At 36.0% G+C, this 20,806-nt stretch overlaps 2 protein-coding genes across 2 annotated transcripts in view; one reads left to right on the top strand and one right to left on the bottom strand.

Annotated features, from left to right (window-relative positions):
- Positions 1-617: 617 nt before the first annotated feature.
- LOC107678925 (nicotinamide/nicotinic acid mononucleotide adenylyltransferase 2-like) lies at positions 618-9,698 on the bottom strand. The gene is made up of 11 exons (XM_016474326.1): positions 9,481-9,698; positions 7,016-7,104; positions 5,858-5,925; positions 5,638-5,716; positions 5,445-5,562; positions 5,275-5,355; positions 4,074-4,118; positions 3,563-3,639; positions 1,798-1,899; positions 1,564-1,631; positions 618-1,488 (listed from the first exon to the last, which is right to left on the bottom strand). The coding sequence occupies exons 1-11, from the start codon at positions 9,563-9,565 to the stop codon at positions 1,386-1,388; spliced, it is 915 nt and encodes a 304-aa protein (XP_016329812.1). The 5' UTR covers positions 9,566-9,698; the 3' UTR covers positions 618-1,385.
- Positions 9,699-14,527: 4,829 nt separating this feature from the next.
- The window catches only part of LOC107678926 (protein SMG7-like), an 18,154-nt gene continuing 11,875 nt past the window's right edge, over positions 14,528-20,806 (top strand). The window contains exons 1-13 of the mRNA XM_016474327.1: positions 14,528-14,708; positions 15,075-15,192; positions 15,314-15,446; positions 16,563-16,657; positions 17,136-17,212; positions 17,373-17,444; positions 17,538-17,688; positions 17,790-17,925; positions 18,071-18,233; positions 19,553-19,709; positions 20,027-20,097; positions 20,198-20,258; positions 20,425-20,544. Of these exons, the coding sequence (XP_016329813.1) occupies positions 14,702-14,708; positions 15,075-15,192; positions 15,314-15,446; positions 16,563-16,657; positions 17,136-17,212; positions 17,373-17,444; positions 17,538-17,688; positions 17,790-17,925; positions 18,071-18,233; positions 19,553-19,709; positions 20,027-20,097; positions 20,198-20,258; positions 20,425-20,544 (1,361 nt within the window). The 5' untranslated portion in view covers positions 14,528-14,701. The remainder of the gene's footprint in view (positions 14,709-15,074; positions 15,193-15,313; positions 15,447-16,562; positions 16,658-17,135; positions 17,213-17,372; positions 17,445-17,537; positions 17,689-17,789; positions 17,926-18,070; positions 18,234-19,552; positions 19,710-20,026; positions 20,098-20,197; positions 20,259-20,424; positions 20,545-20,806) is intronic.

The following is a 20,806-nucleotide window of genomic DNA, read 5'->3' as shown; positions in this document are numbered from 1 at the left end:
TATGATCCATTCAAAATATGAAATGGGCGTGTTATATTTCTCCTTTAATGTCTGTGACAATGAACATAACCAACAGCATATGAGGTACAGTAAACCTAGTAAACGCTGGGTATGAAGTGGTTAAGTGGTTTTTGGAAGTCGTGGCCTAATGGTTAGAGTGGGCCAAGTATGGGTCACCATACTTGGCCACATGTCACGTCACTTTTTCACTTTCACACAAGGAATATCTAATAAAGTTTCAAAATGATCAAAATTAATCATCATGTTTAACTGGAGACTTATAAAGCATTATCATATGAAAAACAATAATCACAGAAATATATTGAAATATATTGAAGATCGATCTTCATATCGTAAGGCCGGAGCCTCCCATAAACTCGCAAAGCCGCTCAAAATCAATTATGCACAATATACATAATTTGCTGAATCTGTTATTGTTCACATCAAATACACTTTGATTCATTTATAAAGGTTGTATTAGATGTGCAGCAGCTCAAATATTATTCTAATCATTTAAAGGATGTTCCAACCATCAAACGGCTTTAAAAAGAGTTTAAAAGCATAGAATTTTTTTTTGTCCTTGTCTAATATGAACAGAAAACTCGAACGATCTCAGCGTGGTCTCTTCACAAAACAAGCGAAAGTGCAAGGAATCTCATCCTGAAACGAATGGTTTGATGCACAGGCAGTGACCGGCTTTACTAGACACCACATCCGTGGCATGTTAGCATGTTAATGTTGAGCAAAGGAGCTCTGTGAGAAGTAAATGCGCACGAAAGCAAAGTAAATGAAATCGCATTCTTTAATGTGCAAGCAATACTCCACGTATACATGAATGCACATTGAAGACAAAACACTGAGCCATAATACAGTATATGAGATGTTCTCTGTACATACAGTTGATTGATGAGTAGAAAATATATTTAGAGGTGAGATGAGTCAAAGCACAGTTTTTTTGCAAACACTGTAACCACAGACTACGGTCTACGTGGTATTTTAAACCCTCATGCGCTGAAAGAAAACCCTTAGGCATGCAACTACAAGTACAGAGAGTATTAAATCAACAGCAAAGACCGACATTATAGCAGGCAATGAATTATCTAATTCAATCAAAAACACTCTCTTTTCCTGTCATAGTGTTAGCGAGGCTCTCTCCTCTTCCTCCTATTGGGCACCTAAGCCCACCCTGTCCCTTAAAGCTGATTGGTGGAGCAGATCCCTCAGGCACAGTGCTGTACATCCCAATGAGACACGAGTAAGAGGGGAGGACAGATTAATGCTCCTCTACATGGAAAAGCAGTGGTAGCACAGGAGGATTTTACTCTAGATTACACACAGAGAGACAGACAGGGATGACTGACGGCTCGGAAGTGGACTTCCCCACCCTATCCAGAAGCATTGATGTAGAGCTGACTCTGCAGGATGTAGTCGATGACGGGCTGGCTCAGGTAATCCACCACGTGACCGTCGCCGTGCTGAAGAGCCAGTCTGGTGAGGAGAAAAGCAGAAGGTTGCGGTGCAGAACGGAGAGATGAATTATGCGGAGACGGCGAGAACACGCACCTGCTCTTGGTGGAACTGACGACTGACATCGGGTGATCGATTTCATCCTTTACCACGATTATATTGTCCTGTGAGAGGAAAACCAAAGCAGTATTAACATCACAAAACAGCAAACACGCTCTACACGGCATGCATTTACTGTGTAGTAAAACACAGTTGCTGTGAAACATGTCTTCAGTTGCAAATAATAATAACTACAGAAGCAAAGCTAAAAGGTTGTACCCCAAATAATACCTTATGCTTTCGGAGCACAGATGAATGGTTCATTATCCTTTCTGTGTCAGCTCCATCCCGAGGAACCACCACTATCCCAAAATCCCCCACAATCACTTCCATCTAGAAGAATATAATAATCACATACTTAGTTTAACAACACATGCTAAAGATACATTGTTAGTGCTATAATTGATCAATCAAAACTGATGCTATTTTCTTTATTAATATATGTTCCTAAAATTCATCAATGCATGTTATTCTGAAAAAAAAAAAGTATTTGTGAAGTTTCAAGTTGATTACAATTTCCTTAATCCATACTTTGCATCAAAATTTAATGACTGTCACATTATATTTATCATTTTTATACAAACATTATTACAATAGTATAATCAGTAGCAAAAAACTAAAACCATAAACAATTATTACTTGCACAAAATATTTAAAACAACTCAAATAAAATAAAACATAAAAATAACCTTATTTTATTTCAGTTAGTTGTAATAACTCATACATATTAAAATAACTCAAACTAAACTAAAATAAAATTAATAAAAACTGTATAGACATATTTTTAAGAAACACTAATAAAAATGACAAAAACTACACAACACAATAACTAAAACGTAAAATTAACAAAAATTAAACAGAAAACATAAAAATAAAAACTAACTCAAAATATAAAAAAACTGTTTAGTAGTGTGGAAATAATCAGTGATTCTTTAAGCAGGTTACAATGTACCACCAGTAGGTGGAAACAAGTGACAAATATCTTGACTCAAACAATTCCAACCGCATGCTAGCATTCTACAACTACTAATCTTTCTATGGCAGAATTAGTACAAGTAGTATGCTGCTCTGAATTCATCAATTCACTTAAAAGATTTGTTCAAAAACACAGATTGATTAAGGTACAAATCAAGACTGAATCCGAAATCGCCCCCTATTAGGCCACTAATACAGTTCACTTGAAGGAGTGAATGAAAACGAGTGAGTGAATTCAGACACTTAGTGCACTGTTCACATAGTTTGTGTTTGCTGTTTAATAATCATTTGAAACTGGCAAACTGGCAGCTCCAGTTGTAAGATGAAAGGATTTATCTTGAACTCTGTCATGGAAATTATGTATAAACCCTAATTAAACAATTAAATAATTAATTTATAATGAATTTATACCTGCATTGTATTGCACTGTTGATTCAGTGCAGGTATTCTCTAGCCATTGAGCATACATCAGTTGCACTCGTTATTGCTGTGCATTGTGGGATTGAATGAGTGCACTCGATAATGTCCACTAAGGTTTCGGACACCACTAACAATGGCTGTCCCCTCAAATAGTGCCCTATTTAAGGGTATAGGGGGCGATTTCAGACTAAGGGCAAGTGATTATCTTTATGATTGAGTCACTGAATTGTTCACTTAAAAGATTTGTTAAAAAAAACAAAAAAAAACTGTGTTGCTTGGAAATGCTCAATGCTTGATTCTGCTTTCGCTTCGTTTGGAACCATTTCATTGGTGGAGCAAAACAGACAACCGTCAATGTTGTGTCTACAGTGTACGTTGCTCAATATTAACTAACTGTTTATTGAACTGTTGAATAAAAGCAATAGCAATATATCATATTCACAACTGCACGTCACCGATCTGAATATAAACAAGGATGTGATTACTTGAGATATTGCTTAATTTAGGCAAACATACAAACTGTGTGCTAGAATATTTGATAAAATATTTAGCCATTTATGAGTAAGAAACACAGGGAAAGAAAGAAGGAATTATATCTTACATTACTTTCTTTCCATAAGCCGGGGATGCAGAAAGATTCCAGGAGATCACTGCCACAAAGGAGCAGGATACGCAACTCTGAACAAACCACAATCACAGTTACACATCACACCATAAAAAAACACAAGACACAGTAATGAGATGGTTTTCCTTTGCTGTGGGGGTAAACATAACAACTTTGAGAAGATTTAAAAAACAAAAAAACAAGTCACATTTTTCCCATGAGGAGGAAGAATGAGGCACTACACAGCACACTGATGCCTTCTTCACAGTATACAGACAAACACCACCACATTTCATGACTTATAGAATGATTTCTACTGTTTTGTCTATTTTTCTGACAGTCGTTTGTCTTTCTTTGTCTTATTTGATGTTCTATTTTCCTGAGGAGAAATACACAGTGAGTTTATTTCTGTCCCTGGTCAAACTCAGTATTTTCTGACGATGACTCAAAGTGACAAGTAAGGACTGATTTGAAAACCAAAAGCCACAGGAAAATCACATCGTCTCACCAATTTCCTCGTAGCGCATTGCAGTACCAAGGTTGGCATTTTCGTCTGTTCAGAAAAAAAACAAAAACAAAGGCATGGGAGGTCACAGTGATGACTGACTCATAAGGAAGTCACCAGAGTCATGTAAAATTGATACACATATCCTTTGTGAAGCGTATGAATAATTCAAAATAATTATATGCAATTATGTGATTTCTACATGAACCCAACCACAAGGCTGTGGCATATCTGTTGCAGACCCTTTTTTCTCCACATTTTTATTTCACAAATTGAAATGGGTTGAAGTGGTGACATTAAATTTACAAGACTGAAAGTCTGGGGTGGTTAATTTAATGCATTAAGTTGTGATGAAATATTAAAAAATAATGCAATAAAAAATGAACACAAAAATTAAATAAACTGACTTGAATGATCTGAGGGCTTTTTAACAAATATTCATCTGTGATTTATTGTGATCAATGTGATTAATTAATTTGCATGTCATGTAATATATGCAGTTACAATTTTTAAGCAATTTTTCAGCCATTGTAAAAATTAAATGAAATATGAAAGCCTTTTTCTTCTACGGAATAAAACAATTAAAAAGGTAATTGTGACTATTTATCTCACAATTCAGACTTTTTGAATTGCAAGATATAAACTGAAAATTTATATATTGCGAGATTTAAACTATATATATATATATATATATACTGTATATATATATATATATATATATATATATATATACACAGATTTTTTTTCTCTGAATTTTGAGTTTACATCTCGCAATTATTCTTCAGTTTTTTGTTTCTGTCCTGTAATAAAAATAAAAAGGGTAATTGCAACCTTTCATCTAAAAATTCATACTTTTTTCTCGCAAGAGTTTTTTTTTTTTTTTTTCGAAGTAGGAGAGAGAGAGGGGGCGGGATTGGAAAAGGTCCACGAGCCTGGACCCGAACTCGGGACGCCCGGAGCGCAACGGCACTATATGTCGGCGCACTACCCACTAGGCTATTGGCGCCGACGCAAGAGTTTTTTTTGCAAGATATAAACTCAGTATTGTGTTACAAGTTACAATTACCATTTAAATTTTTTTATCCAATGACGGAAACAAACTTGCATAGTTTTTGACTGTCTTCTGGGGGTTTGTTAGACTAGTCGACTAATCAGTTACAAAATTAATATGTATTACATACTGTGCATGAATATACCAACTTACCAACAAAGGTATAACGTTCCATGTGTGGGCGAACACAGCAAATTTTACCCAGGCTTTCGCTCATCTTTCCCCAAAGCTTAACTGGAGAAAAAGAGACATCAGTCAATCATGAAAAGCCTGTTCTCCAGAACACCAAACATAAACATCGGAGCATTTAAAAAATCACTTACTAGCCACAGACTTGTTGGCTGTGTTTTGATAAATAGTAGAAGTCCCATTTTGGGGCTGACCAATCACAGGGGTTGTAGAAGGTGTGTTGACGTTGGACAAAATGCATCCTGTGACTCTCTGCAGAGCAACAAGACAAGATTGAGTACAAGTAAAAATTTGGTAGCCTAATTTCAGACCAAATTTTGGACTAACCTTCATTAGGTCTCGGTGATGCTCCAAAACGCTGCAAGTGGTCTGCCAGGTGTCCTGGTAGCACTCCCAAGGATCCACTCTGCAGAAGACCATTAATCCATCAAACATTTTATGTCCATTCTACAATATATATCCATCATCTATATAACTCAAGGCTAAGTGCTGCATAACATTCTTATGAGGGTGTTGCCGAGCTACATTCTGTCTAATTGACAGTTACCTGATCCAATCAGAAGACTGAACTGCCAGCTGACACATGGTGAGACGATGTCTGCTTGAGACAAGGCCCTAGACAAGCAGAAAAGAAACCAAAACAAGAAAAAGTGAGTCCTCTAGGCATCCACCTACCAATAATGAGAATATCTAAACTTCAAATAATATTCTTTGGTTTACATCTGCTTGTCGAAAGAAGGAAAACCTATTTGATCAACAGAAAAGCCATTATTCAAACATTTGCCTTTTTTAGATAATCAGAGTTCAAAACAATGATTTCTAAAATTGTTTCTTTCACATGTGTTATACCTCTCCCATCACAAAGGATTTAAGTTGGAATCGACTGAATCCTGCTTTCTAAAGCATTTATTATTCATATTTTGTTGCTAAGAGAGAAGAAAACTAGGCCAAAGTTCTTTTTAATTCAGAGTTCTGTTAATAATATTAGAGATGATTCGTATAATTCAGATTAAAACCATTGTTCGGCAATGCAGTTCAGTAGGAATCCATGCAACCTGGAATCTGAGGGGGAAAGATTTCCCCACAGATTTCGCAACAGGTTCAAGTTGGTCACACACAAAAAAAGTGACTTATATGTGAGTTGTGTTACATAATCAACCTATTTTGACCGCAAAATTTCATTAATTTGACTGCACCTTAACAGACTACTGATATAACAGTCCACTGTTTGTATGTGGATTTCTTGACTCTTTTTGCAGGTTACATAGATACACCAGTAGATGGCGTCAAGTGACTTTCTTATGAATGATGATCGAGTCATGGAATCATTTACTTAACCAATTCATTCAAAAATTTTGATTCATTTAGGAACAAAATAAGTGTCTTTATGAGTAAGTCACTGAATCATTACCTAAAACAGTTCGTCCAAAAACACTGATTCATTCAGGAACACCAATAAGATGCGCAACGGTTCTGCCGTGACTTTGTTTGGAGCTGTGTCAGATGGCAAAGCAAAAATAGGCAAAGCAACTGGTAATATATCTATCTAAAAATGTAAGTTACTGAACTGCAATTCTACACACGACGTTGGTCTCAACATCACAGATGTGATTATCTACAATATAAAAATCAATAGCACTCTCTTTCTGTGATATCACTTAATAATAAAATACCTTTAGACCTTTAAACGAACGGATTCTCTTACCGATTTGCCATAGGAATCATGTACAGGTGAGATGATACCCCCAATCACAATGAAGCGTCCAGTCTTGTGTAGGTACTCTCTGGCTTTTTCTGCAAACCAAACAGGTTTCCTTATTATCTCATGAGCATTTTTTGTTTTCTGTAACACACTATATGCCATGTTATAAAGGTAGTCTGGATGAAAGCAATTCTCTTAGAGACATAAAAAAGTGAAACAACTTTTATGTGAGGACAGCACCTCTGTTTTAACTTTGATGACTGATATCTGATTCCTCTCACAATGTAAGCACACTGCTTCATCTGTCTAATATACTGTAACCTCACACCCCCAGCCCCATGAAAATATTGACAGAAGTGAATGTCAGAAACAAGATCTCCTGCTGGGGAATATGAGGCAGACATAAAATGAAATAATCTGAACAAATCTCCTAAGAAAATACCTCTTGTGTGCAAAACAAACTACAAAGAAAGGAAAAACGAGGCCACATCGAAAAGCAGAGGCTACACAAACCAAGATATTCAATACTTAATAAATGAAATGCTAGCATTTAAATGTATTTTTTAATCATATTTTTAGTGGTATCAGATATCCAAGCGGTTCAGCATAGCCTGCATCATACCACTGATCTCCGTCAGAAGCATTGCTCAGAATAAGCCACAAACCCCGTTCTTATTTTTGTACCTCAATATATGCAAAGGCATGCAGTAGGAGAAGAAGGCTTAAAAATTACGTCATGGACACGCAGATGCTTTTGCTTCAAGGGAAAAACAGTGGAAATGTATTGATCAAACTGTGGCGGTGGTACTCCTCATCTTGCTTATGCTCTGAGAAATACAGCTGCAGTAACTGAATTAAGGAAACTACAAAGCTCCTAAGTTTTTTTCCCCTGGTATATTTATTGGCACACTGAAATGTGGAGATGGACGAGCCAGTGGAAGAAATCTCTCTCTCTCTGAGTGTCTTTTCCTTTCCCACATGCACTCAAGTTTCTATCACATACAGTATGATGGTATAAATGCATATTTTCAGTAAACCCTTGTGTTCTTTTGAGATTTACTTGACTTTTTTTTTAATATGCAAATTCACATTTGTTTAATACATTCCTCTGACCTAATCAAACCCATAGGCAAAGTTTTATCACAAAGTAGATATGCATTTTTCCAACAAATTCTTAACATTCTGTCAATATTCTGTCATTATAGAAAACACAATGAAACAAATCAAAATAAACATCAGACAGTAGTGTACTGAGAAAAAGAACACGTGAAACAACTTGTGAAAATGCATTGCATTTATTAATGTTTACACCTAAAACATGGGTAACATATCAGTATTTGTTGGAGGATAAATCAAGCTGAAATTTTGTTTATAATTTTGAAGTCATGAAGTATTAAACTAATTATTTCTGAGAAATACCCCAGGGCTCCCCAAATGGAACATAAGGGCTTAACAGACTATATACAGGATCATTAATGTGGTCATTTTACTTTTAACTACACAGGGTGGCCTTATTAAAAGTCTTTTGGTTTTGGGCATACATGTTTATGGAGCAGTGACTTTCTGCCCTAATAATTTTAATTATAAAATAATATTTTTACTGGTTTTCATGCTTTCACATATATCTGTCCAATATATTTTCTTGTGGTATAAAGGTATAAAACATTCATCCCAATGCTGAATTGAAATTTTGAACTGAATGTTTAATAACTGCCTTCTTTTAAAGTAAAATGAAGACTAATGACTGAAACTAATAGTGACACATTCATTACAATCTCAACCACTTTGGACTATTAAGAACAAAGAAGAAAGTCAAGTTGAATCTCTGAAAACGTCTAAAATCAACATGACAAATTATTTTGAGACGTTAAAAGGATGCAAACATTTAAATGCATGTATTAAACCTAGCCCTAAATATATTTCACTTGCCATAGGCCTAAATTAATATCAAAAACTCCTTAATGTCCTAGATGCCGCAAGAAGGTCGGTAAATAAAGTAGAGTTTCAACGTGCATATTCATATCACATTACGTTAAATGTACAGTGGTGATTGTTATTTGTCTTCACATTAGCGCTCTAGCATGCCAAGTATCATTCGCAGAAGTAATGATTAATTATGTTGAAATATCATAAATCATAGTTTTATATTGCTTGCGTCCGCAAAACAGTGGATGAATATAGAGATTTCTTTGCTAAACCTGCGGCTGCGCAGCACCATCGTCTGAACCGAGAGATGATTTGATCATTCAGGGTTTTGAGGCCGTCGCCCATTTCAGCACCTTCGCTTTGGACAGCGAACGACAATAAGAATTTATTACAGAAACATCTAATCGATCATCAAGCGTGACATCACGATGTCTGAAAGCATCACGGTCACCGTGAATCCTTTTACATACACATTCAACAGAAAGGCTGAATTAAAAATCAGCTCGCGCATCCACTCCATCCAGAATAGGCGAAATACTCACCGAACATATGAATGTGTCCCTTCGTGATGGGGTTGAAACTTCCACATGACAGCAAAATGGCATGCGTTTTAGTGGTCTCCGTCATTTTGGTTGTGGTGATCTATCGTTTTTAACATATGTCGCGGATTTTAAGGCCTTTTGTTTTGTTGTGAGACCGCAGCAAGAGGCGAGGTTCATTAGGCTGCGGCAGGCGCGAGAGACAGAGCGTCACTGTGATCCAGCCCTGCGCACTTAAAGGAACATGGCTTTCAGTTCCGATTCATCTTAATGACTCCTCTTAACGATTCCGATTCTTTTAGTGCTTCTTATTTTAGTGGTCACTTTACATTACAAACATGTTCAGATATCAAAAGATCATATGACAGATCAGAAAATAAATGAATAAAATTACTGCAAAAAATTGTTTTGTATAGGCTATTTTTTTCACAGACATCTAGAGACGTTTGCAATTGTACTTGCAACCCTACTCCCCATTAAACATGATTTTTGATTTTGGTTTCATTGCATTATGTTTATTTCTATAAAATTACAAAATCACACAAATCAGAGTTTGTTATTGCAGATGCATTATAAATAAATTAATATTAATTTAAAAAAGGAAATAATATGTATAATGTACAATTGATTTATTTATAAATGTATGCAAAATTGATTAATTGGACCACAAAATTGCATTATTAATCCTTTATGAATTTCCCTTTGATTTCATTGCATTATGTTTATCCCACAAATAACAAAACCACACAAATCAGGGTTTTGGTTTGTAGTAAATAAATATATAATATAATATAATATAATATAATATAATAGTCTGATAAATGACTAAATAAATAAAATAAATAAATAGTAACAAATTAATAAATAATTGTATTTTGTTTATTTAATTAATAAATTAATATGTTATAATATAAATATGTGCTTTTCCAGGTGAAAATATATTTAAATGTGATTATTGTTATTGCACAGCTTTACATCTAGATAAAGGCCAAATAGCTGTTTGAAAATACTTTTAGATTAACTAAAAGTGTCACAGAATCAAACTGAGAGTGTTGCCTAAAAGCCAGAAAATTCCAAAAATGAACAAAAATATTAGCAGAGGCCCATAATTGGGTGAGACACATATAAGACTGTATGCCAAAAATGGACACAAACAGGTGTTTCTGAACAGCTGCACAGCTTTCCTTTTATAATCATGCAGTCATCCCACACAACTACAAAAAAAAAAAAGATAATTTATCAATGTCAGTACATTGTAAGAAAATGTCTGAAGAAAAACGGAAAAGGTGTGTTCATTTTCTACCAGGACATTAGCTGTTAAGTTTACAGACATATCCTTTGACCCTAAAACACAACAATGCATAATTCAAAATACAGTAAAACACCTGTGAAAAATCAATATGGAAAATTCCTTTAACACGTTGTGCCTTGTTTTTACTGACTTTTTTTAGAGTGTGCAGCAGATTGGTATCCCCTGTGGGTAGACCCCATTTGCACCCCATGTTTGTCAACACTAAAAATACATTCAATACACACGTGCAGACAAGCAGTCAAGAGAGGCAAGCCAGTGGCCCTCATTAACACTGGCTGCCTCTGTCTCAAACAAAAGGTCCTACGGCTGCAAGGTGTGAATCATGGATCAATTTGAACAGAGCCTCACTGGATTTGTCTCTCTTAGACTATTCTCAAACCAATCATAACTAGCCCGCAGTAAATGCTGTCCAATATATTATGCAAATGTAATTAAAAGTTCAGCTGCTGAACAGAGCTGCTTGGATTAATCACTTCTGCTTGTATTATTCGCATCTGTAAGTCGCTTTGGATAATAGCGTCTGCTACAGTCAATGAATAAATGTAATTAATTAGTTGATGGCAAGTATAGAAATTTACACTTGTGTGCAGTTTTGAACCAATGCCATTTTTTCTTAGTTCAGCCTTAGTTGAAGTATTTTAAATGATTAGATTTAACATTTTTCCTCACATATTTGGCATGGCATCAGTGATGTGTTTATCAGCACAACGAACACCATCCTTGATGATGACAGGCATTTGAATATGGAAGCACTATAGTCACAGTGTGACTCATCAATTGCAAAACAAGCCCTCTAAAGCTCTCAAACATGTTTCAAATGGTGAAAACAACTCAGTTTAACAAATCATTATATATTTGAGATGCTATGCAGTTTTTTTCTCTCTATAAGCAAATGCAACCATTGGGGATTGTTAGTCCTTCTTTACTCACAAAACCCATCAGAGCCCCCAAAACATAAAGGACCAGAAGCATGACTGCATATTGCAAGGGTATCAAATCATTTGACACAAGAAAGTTGGTGAGGTTTCTTTTTGATAAACATCCTTGTCAAATGTGTTGAGTATGCCTGCAACCAGGGGCGTCACAGCTGGGGAAAAGGGGGACAGAATTTTGTGGCTGTTTAATTTGTGGGCTGGGTTTTGTTATGCAGATCTGGCAACCCTGGGTACCATTCTTTTATTTGACACACTTTTTTTCGTTTTTAGACCGAGATTGTGCTTTAAAATATATATTGGACGTTAAAACTTAGCAGGAAACGTTTCATAACAGTAGCAGGTTTGTATTGCTTGCAGTCTAGCACACTAGAATTATACTACCCCGTTGATAGGCCAACAAAAATTAGTATAAGAGGTCAAACTGTTTGGACCCTTTAAAGTATTTAGCCTTGCTACGATGCACAGTCTGGATTTGGACAAGCTATGAAAAGCGAGGGGGCGGGGTCTGTGACGTAGTTCAGCGCGCTCCGGTGTGTACGTCTGGACCGTTTTCTACCAATGACGATGTGATGGACAATATGGCGCCGGGAGTAGATTTAGCTTGTGAACCTGTCGTTGTCTAAAAGACTGGCGATTTGACAGGATGAACCTCTGCGCCCAATACTTAATATATATATATATATACATATATATATATATATATATATACATGCAGTGTTTCCGTTACATTTATTCTGCTGTGGCGGGCTGCCCACAATAAAAATCATCCCCGCCACAGCTGCAGCTTCTCAGTGACATTGTAGTGATGCCGCTCACATCATTTACAGTCGGGTAAATAGCAGAGAACACATAGCAGAACTTGAATTTCAGCGCGGGATTGTGGGTATTAATAATTCAAAATTTTGTATTTAAAACATTAATCTCAACATGAATTTATGAATTTAATTGCACTCATGCCAACGGTGAAGACTATCCAGTGTTATTTTACAGTTGAATAGATTATTCAGTTTCTGTAGTAATTCAGTACCTATATATTATAGTTAGACCTAACTGAAAAAAATAAAGTGCTGTTAATTTAATTGGTATCTTGTTATTGTTTTTGTTTGTGCTATTGATTGTCATTCATTTTTGTTCTTATTTTATTGTTTACTATTTACTTGTCTTTTTTTAGTTCAAATAAATTCATCGCCCCTGTAAATCACTTTAAGGAGTCAAATATCACCTCATATTAGGAAGGCTAATTTTTGATCAGAATTTCTGATTATTGATCAGAAGGTGCTCCTAAATTGTTTAAATTAGGAGGACTAGCACTCCTAAAAAGAAAAGTAAGCATAGAGCCCTGTGTAACAGTGTATTAGATGCGTGCATGAGTTCTTAAAGAGACAGCAGCCTAAATAAACCTGCTGCTGTCTGTCTTTTTATACGGTGAAGACTATCCTGGGGAGGGGGCGTGGTCCATGGGAAATAGTCCTGCCACCACAGCTGGAAAAAATCCTAGAGGAAACACTGTGTATATATACATATAATTTACTAGGGCTGCACGATAAATTGCATGCGATATTTAACGACGATCATATTTTGCACAGCTTGTCAGTGAACAATGGCTCTGTATAGTAAATGCTGCTTCATGTGAAAGCCCGCACGTGATGGAGATTTACCGCTGATTACAGACCACCTCTGTAGTACAAATAAATTTTTTATTAATACTAATTTCATATGATTGGTAACTTATGTCTTACTATACTACTTATATTGTTTTAATTAGAAATTTTAAAGAGCTTATAAATATACATTTTTGAATTTGACATAGATGACATACTTTTAAAACAATTAGAAAAATGCCATTACAAAGGTATAAAGTTTAGGTTTATTTTATCAACTTAACATAGGGCTGGATGATTAATCGAAAAGTAATCGAAACCGAAATTCAGAACCTCTAACCGACGTAATTTTCCCATGATGGTTATTTTGTTTTTTTAATCCTATTAATACTTTCCACATAAAAACATACTACCGCGTGTGTAGTCACATAACTCAGACGCCGAACAATAGGAATTCAAATGTAATCACTGCAGAAAAACAGTTTCAGCAACCAATACAACAGAATGCGTTTTTCCATTCCAATGTGCTACTTTTCCATCATTTTTCTATGTGAACACGCTAGACATGCATGAGTTCTTAAAGAGACAGCAGCCTAAATAAACCTGCTGCTGTCTGTCTTTTTATACGGTGAAGACTATCCAGTGTTATTTTACAATTGAATAGATTATCAGCTTGTCAGTGAACAATGGCTCTGTGTAAATTTTTAATTTTCATGTGAAAGCCCGCACGTGATGGAGATTTACCGCTGATTACAGAACGGCTTTACTGAAGATGCGTGTTAAATATCGCATGCGATTTATCGTGCAGCCCTATAATTTACTTATTTTTATTTTTAATTAATATTTTTTTTAGAAGAAAATTTAATTAAAATAAAACTTCCATTAAATAATAAATTATACATTTTAAATAATTTTTGAAGCATTGAAAATGTTGACAGGGCAAGTATCTAAATATTTATATTGGCGCATTTTTGCAGACAAAAAAAATTGAGCCCTGAATGTAATTATGTATGTAGTGTAATCATACATAGTCTACTTACCAGTGACCACTAAAATATCTAACATTACAAGAAGTCCTTATTGACAATATTGTTAATTAAACCATTATTAGTAGTATACATAGGCAGCAAATTTAAGGCAATACTATGTCTTCACTCATCACTTGAACTATGTACTTGACAAATACAAAAAATTACGTCCAAAATGTACTTGAGTTTGAGAATATATAATAATGAAGCCCTGAACTGCAATGCTTTCGTGTTCATTCCAGAGCTGTGTTCACCAGACCTTGCCCAATGATTCTCTCTTCAATCATCTCCTCATTAACATATTAATTTCTTGTTTTGAGCAGGCAGGCAGAGGCCCTGAAGGCTGACATGACAGGTATGTGCTAGTTTAGTCTATTTAGTTAGGACTTTAAACATGTCTTTTAGTGTCTTAGCATGGTATTTAGATGTGTTTATCAAATGTGTCATCTTTAAAATATTGATAATATGACTGCGGTGGTTATAAGTTGCACATATTATTAGAATTATTGATGTGATGTATGAGGTTGCCTGGAGTCTATTGCTGTATTTCGTATTTGTCATCTTATCCCTATCACTCTGGTAACCATGGCATTGAATGTGGTTACTAAGACGTGCAGATCTTTCTCCAGATTAACAGAAAGGCGCTGTTAGACTCAGTCACATTCTACAGTGCGGCTGCAGCGTTAGCTGTTTAACATGTTCCACTCCTTGTGTCATGCAGAGTCAAAGCTTGGTGCTGCGGAGGTCTGGACATCAAGGCAGGCTCTTCAGGACTTGTACCAGAAAATGCTGGTTACAGACCTGGAGTACGCCCTGGACAAGAAAGTGGAACAAGATCTGTAAGAATACCAATAATAATAGGCCTAATGCTATGTATAATGGACATGCAGAAATCCTTGATTTTGTGTATTTTGTTGGAAATATTTGATTGACTATCATCTTGTCTCACTTTTGTTTTAGCTGGAACCATGCTTTTAAGAATCAAATAACCACACTACAGAGTCAAGCTAAGAACAGGGCCAATCCCAATCGAAGTGAAGTTCAGGCCAATCTCTCCCTGTTTCTTGAGGCAGCTAGTGGATTCTACACACAAGTAAGCTTCGTTATTGTACAGTGCTCATTGTTCAGCAGATTGTGGCTGAAACAACCACAGACCAGATTTGTGTCACATGACAAATTGTTATGCCAGTCTGCTGTTCTTTGTTGAGGGCAGAGCTGTAGTGCCTTTTATAAAGAGCTGGACAATTAATCGAAACCGAAATTCAGAACCTCTAACCGACGTAATTTTCCCATGATGGTTATTTTGTTTTTTTAATCCTGTTAATACTTTCCACATAAAAACATACTACCGCGTGTGTAGTCACATAACTCAGACGCCGAACAATAGGAATTCAAATGTAATCACTGCAGAAAAACAGTTTCAGCAACCAATACAACAGAATGCGTTTTTCCATTCCAATGTGCTACTTTTCCATCATTTTTCTATGTGAACACGCTAGACAGACGTTTATGAGTGCTGTGCATGAGTCTTTTGCAGTATTTCGCACGAGCGCGCTTTTTTAAGATGCCGTGTCAAGTTAAGAGAATTTCAACTTTTACACGCAGCACCAGTCCAAGCCCTGCACTTGCTCTTAATCAGCAGTGTTCTATTTACATTTTTGCATATGGCATTTTTTTAAATATTTGTTTAAAGGAGATGCAAGTTATTATTTTCTACTTTTCACATGACAATATTTAATATGTATTTTGTTAGCAAGAGATGCTGGTTATTTTCTATTTTTGATATGGCAGTATTTAAACTAATTTACATCAACAAGTTATTTATTTTCTACTTTTTTAGGAAACTTGCTTTTTACATTAAAACTGAAATGTGACTTTTTTTCATAAGACTTTTCATTTCAAGCAATGTTTGTTTTGATTTCAATTGTTCTAAATACTCAAATAACCATAACGAATTTGTTTCCTTCAATTATTTTAAAATCACAAAGATAAGAAATGCACTCTTTCATTAGAAAAAAAATATCCCACCTTTAATAGTTGGACATATTTACAGTACAAACCTTGTCAGTGAACTGTGAGGGCAAAAAAAACCCAAAAGAATCGTTCATTAATCGTAATCGAGGTAAAAGGTCCAATTAATCAAGGTTTTGTTTTTAGGTCATATCGTCCAGCCCTACTTTTATTAAAAAATCTCTTTCTGGATCCTCAGCTGTTGCAGGAGCTGTGCACGGTGTTTAATGTGGACTTGCCTTGCCGTGTGAAATCGTCTCAGCTTGGCATCATCAGCAATAAACAGAGCAGCACCAGTACTTTTTTAGGAAACTTGCTTTTTACATTAAAACTGAAATGTGACTTTTTTTCATAAGACTTTTCATTTCAAGCAATGTTTGTTTTGATTTCAATTGTTCTAAATACTCAAATAACCATAACGAATTTGTTTCCTTCAATTATTTTAAAATCACAAAGATAAGAAATGCACTCTTTCATTAGAAAAAAAATATCCCACCTTTAATAGTTGGACATATTTACAGTACAAACCTTGTCAGTGAACTGTGAGGGCAAAAAAAACCCAAAAGAATCGTTCATTAATCGTAATCGAGGTAAAAGGTCCAATTAATCAAGGTTTTGTTTTTAGGTCATATCGTCCAGCCCTACTTTTATTAAAAAATCTCTTTCTGGATCCTCAGCTGTTGCAGGAGCTGTGCACGGTGTTTAATGTGGACTTGCCTTGCCGTGTGAAATCGTCTCAGCTTGGCATCATCAGCAATAAACAGAGCAGCACCAGCGCCATAGTGAAGCCCCAACCCAGCTCCTGTTCCTACATCTGCCAGCACTGTCTTGTCCATCTTGGAGACATTGGTGAGCTCACTCAGGACATGATGCTTTTTTGCAGCTAGTTTCTGGAGAACACCAGCAAGCTGCTTTTATGAATATGAAATATTTAGAGGCATAGAAATTGGAAAGAATGCTATGCATGGGAGGATTTAATTGATTGTGGTTTATTTTATGCAATCCACAGCACGTTATCGGAACCAAACCAGCCAGGCTGAGTCGTACTACAGACATGCAGCTCAACTTGTTCCCTCAAATGGTTGGTTTGTTTTCACATTCTCAAGCCCACAACTGACATTTGAATATATAAAACGAATGAATTAAAAATGATGTTTTCCCCCTCTGCTCTCAGGTCAACCTTACAATCAATTGGCCATCCTGGCTTCCTCTAAAGGAGACCATCTCACAACAATCTTCTACTACTGCAGGAGCATTGCTGTCAAATTCCCCTTTCCTGCTGCCTCCACCAACCTACAGAAAGCTCTTTCCAAGGCCCTTGAAAGGTCAGAATATTTACATTTATTGGATCATACATTTTTGCTCACATTATCATATGTAAATATGAAACTAGTGCTTAATTCTCCTGTGTCTATTTAATCCACAGCCGTGATGAGGTCAAAACAAAATGGAGCGTGTCTGATTTTATTAAGGCCTTCATCAAGTTCCACGGCCATGTTTATCTCTGCAAAAGCCTGGATAAGTTGAACACCCTGAGAGAGAAACTAGAGGAGCAGTTCCAGGTAAGGCCAAAACCACCAGCTGTAGCACTTTGTCATTTTTCCCCATTAACTTAAGGTGGCAGTTATTTGACAGATTTCTGTCTCATTAGTCTTTCTTAGTTTGAATTTGCATGCTCATTAATCTCCCTACTAATTCGCTCCACAGAGGCTGATTGTGCAGAAAGCCTTCAGCTCCCAGCAGCTGGTCCACATCACAGTGATAAACCTGTTTGAACTGCACCACCTACGAGACTTCAGCAATGAGGCAGATGAGCACAGCTACAGCTCGGATGAGCAGATCAGCTGGATCCAGCTCCTCGGCCTCTTCAGTATGTCTTTCTTTTCACACTGCCCTTAAGCCATGTCTTATGGTCTTTTTAAATTCTGGGTTAAGCACATAACGACTTGTAATTTTGAAAGATACTCGGTACCATTCAAAAGTTTAAGGGTGGTTATTTTTTAACAAGGTTCTATTTATTTGATCAAAAATACAGTAAAGGCCCTGATATACTTCAAGCGAAATCGAAGAACGAACTGATGTGACGTCATTTTGAACAAAATCCGGCCTAAACAAAGTTTTATTTTGTTTGTTTTGGGAGTCCGAAACGGCTTGCCAAAGCAAACTTTCCGGAAAAGTTCGTTCTTGCTGCAAAACACCTTCGTACTACCATTGGTCCGTGGCGATTACGTCATAGGTGGTGTGCGCTGAGGCTCTGCTTTCTTTCACGTGGAACTCTTCTCTGGGTTCATTTCGTCTTTACATAGTCCACATATTTACATATTCATGTAAATGTTGCTTTCATCAGAGTGGGCAGCGTCGAGATAGTTCGATAACAGTATACCGCTGCTCACGTAAGAACAAAAAAGAACTTCGTTTTTAGTATATCGTGGCCTTAAAAAGTGTGGTAATATTGTGAATATTATTACAATTTAAAATACATGTTTTCTATTTTTATATATTTTAAAATATTATCCTGTGATGGCAAAGCTGAATTTTCAGCAGTTGTTACTCCATTCTTCAGGGTCACTTGATCCTTCAGAAATCATTCTAATATTCTCAAGAAACATTTCTTATTATTATCAGTGTCGGAAACAGTTGTGCCGCTTTTTGTGAAAACCGTGATACAATTTTTTTCAGCGTTCTGTGATAAAGTTCAAAACACAAGCATTTGTTTTAAATGTAAACCTTTTGTAATGTAATAAATGCCATTACTTTGACTTTTGAATGCATCCATTTAATTAATCCTTGATTAATAAAAGTAATCATTTAAAAAAAAAAAAAACCTTATTAACCCCAGATATTTCAACGCTAGTGTAATACCACTTTTAGCTATACACGTTTTTGGTTGTTTTGCTGGTTTATTGACCTAATAAATATAGAAATATAGTGTGAAATCTTCAGACCTGACTACCCATGATTATTACCCTGAGTAAAGTGTAAAATAACCCAGAATTACATTTACTTGGGTTTTAGAATGACCTGGCTTGACCATTTTAAACTGCAGTCTTAATACTGTTTTGAGACTATTGAAGAAAATCTAAATTATAATGTCATTTTGTAAAACTGATAAAATGTGGGGATAGATCCTGCAAATAAAACATGTAGCTCTAGTTTGTGCAATGCTATAATGTAAATGTATTTCCCTAGTGTCTTTCCTGGGTGTGATGCTAAGCCGAGCTTTACTCAATAAGAACCGAGAGGAGATCATGGGGGAGTGCCCTCTTCCTGCCATCAAAGTGTCTCTGGACTGGCTGAGGCTTCGACCCAGTGTGTTTAATGAAAGTGCCATGGACAAGCGACAGTAGTAAGAAAAACGTTTTTTTTTTGTGTGTTTTTTCCTTTCACCATAGTGCTGAACACTTTGAATATGTAGGTTTCATTTCAGTTTCAAAACCGAAGCTAGTTGATTTAGCATTTTAATGTGTTTGTATTTGATGGGGAACTTGTGGTAGTTTCTAAATAGCCTGAGTCGCTTTAATCCACAATTTGCATTATCCCAGCAACAATACCCACAATCCATTGCACGGCATGTCTGTTTTTGACTTTTAAAATGATCCTGCTTGAGCCAAGATTTTGAGGTGTTGAATACTGTTAAGATGACACATCTTTGGCATCTCACAGCATCTGGCCATGGCTGGTGTCCATTCTGAACAGCTTTCAGCCTAAGGAGGAGGATGTGTCAAATGTGTCAGGTAGTGAGCACTGCATCACGCTTGTATTTGCTCATGAAATATCTTTGCTTATGAACGTTTCTTTTCTTTTTGTTAATAGTCATGATTGTTTGTTTCACAGTGATTCCACTTCCCGAGGAGTTTGAACTGCAAGGCTTTCTGGCCCTTCGGCCTGCTCTACGGTAATTCTTCATGATTAATTGATTGCTGTTCTTGTTTTAACTCTTCATTTCACCGAAATTAAGAAATATATCGTGATATCAATTTTGGCCATATCGTCCAGCCCTACACACACATGACTATTTTAGCTGTATTTGTTCTCTTAAGGCTGTTATTCAATGATTTCAGAATGCTGGACTTCTCTAAAGGGCATCAGGGTATCGTGGTTGGCAAAGAGAGCCTGTTAATTCATGCCCGACACCAGAAACTCATCAGCCTGGGCAAGTGGGTGGCTGACAACCAACCACGGTGAGCCGTTGTTTCATTTTCATTTCATTATTTCTCGGACTTTCTTGGACTTTCCTGAAGTCTGTCACCTTAATTATTCCTCCTAGCTTTAAAAAAGAAATAATTTTATCATTTTTCTACTTAATAGTTTCTTTATTTTTCCTTTTGTTTCCCTTTGCTTTGCTCTTTTCTTTACTTTTTCATTTTCTTATATATATATATATATACAGTGGGTACGGAAAGTATTCAGACCCCCTTAAATTTTTCACTCTTTGTTATATTG

This window comes from Sinocyclocheilus anshuiensis, unplaced genomic scaffold (genome assembly GCF_001515605.1).
Source record: "Sinocyclocheilus anshuiensis isolate Anshui unplaced genomic scaffold, SAMN03320099.WGS_v1.1 scaffold1576, whole genome shotgun sequence".
NCBI classification, from domain to species: domain Eukaryota; kingdom Metazoa; phylum Chordata; class Actinopteri; order Cypriniformes; family Cyprinidae; genus Sinocyclocheilus; species Sinocyclocheilus anshuiensis.
Note: the sequence above shows the minus strand (reverse complement) of the source record. Positions and strands in the feature narration are given on the sequence as shown.